At 31.4% G+C, this 920-nt stretch overlaps 1 protein-coding gene across 1 annotated transcript in view; it reads left to right on the forward strand.

Moving 5' to 3' along the window:
- Positions 1-852, forward strand: part of LOC119591556 (probable RNA-binding protein 19) — a gene marked incomplete in the record, with an annotated part of 63063 nt that extends 62211 nt beyond the window's left edge. Inside the window, 2 exon segments of the mRNA XM_037940311.1 lie at positions 76-202; positions 695-852. Coding sequence (XP_037796239.1) covers positions 76-202; positions 695-765 — 198 coding nt within the window.
- Positions 853-920: the final 68 nt, after the last annotated feature.

The raw sequence follows: 920 nt of genomic DNA on the forward strand, positions 1-920 counted from the left end.
CTCACTCATTCTACACATAATATATATGTAAATGTTTCTCTGAATTCTCATTTTCTATTATTTTGTTTTTTACAGAAAGCATTTGAGGCTCTGAGGCTAAGTACCCATTTGTACGATAGACGTTTGGTACTGGAATGGGCCAAAGATGACGAGTCTGTGGAGGAACTCAGGAAAAGAACAGCAGAAAAGTTCTTGGCTTCAGGTGGGCAGTGTTAAGGGATTCTGGTTAGCTAGTTGGTTCTCTCTTTCTCTTTCAGATGAATTGTCAATTGTTTCTGTCTTTTGCATTATGAATTTTTTAATATACTTTTATCTGTTAAGCATAATGAAAACGTTATTTTACATCAGATTTTATCTTAATGCAATAATTCCTATTCAGACAATATTGCAACTCCAGAGACATTAATAGGAAGTCAGTGCTGAAGAGAATGATATTCACATTTAGTTTTAAAAAGTGTCCTAATTATCATGATTTTATATAGTTGATTTAAAGCAGTTGGAGATGACAGAAATCTGTATTGAAGTAGAAAAAAATGCTTACCAGATCATAAAAAATTTACATATATTTGTGTATCTGTAAGATATCAGGAATTATTTAATTTAGATACCAAAGGATTTTGATGTATGAGTTTTTATTATATAATAAATATTTGTACTTATTTATTCTTTGACTTATGTATGTTTTGTTGCACAGGACCAGCAAGGAAGAAGACAAAAGTGGTGATGGATCCGGCAGCAGCACATGAAAACTCTGATGAAGATTAGGCATTTATAACAATGAAATCTGTCAGAAATGACAGGAGATGTATCCAAATTGTATATTATTTATAGAATAAATATATGCAGTCATCAGGTAGTGTTTCATTTTCTGAGAGATTTCGTGTTGCTTTAATTAAATAGGTACATCAGCCCAAATTAAG

This window comes from Penaeus monodon, chromosome 28 (assembly GCF_015228065.2).
Source record: "Penaeus monodon isolate SGIC_2016 chromosome 28, NSTDA_Pmon_1, whole genome shotgun sequence".
Taxonomy (NCBI): domain Eukaryota; kingdom Metazoa; phylum Arthropoda; class Malacostraca; order Decapoda; family Penaeidae; genus Penaeus; species Penaeus monodon.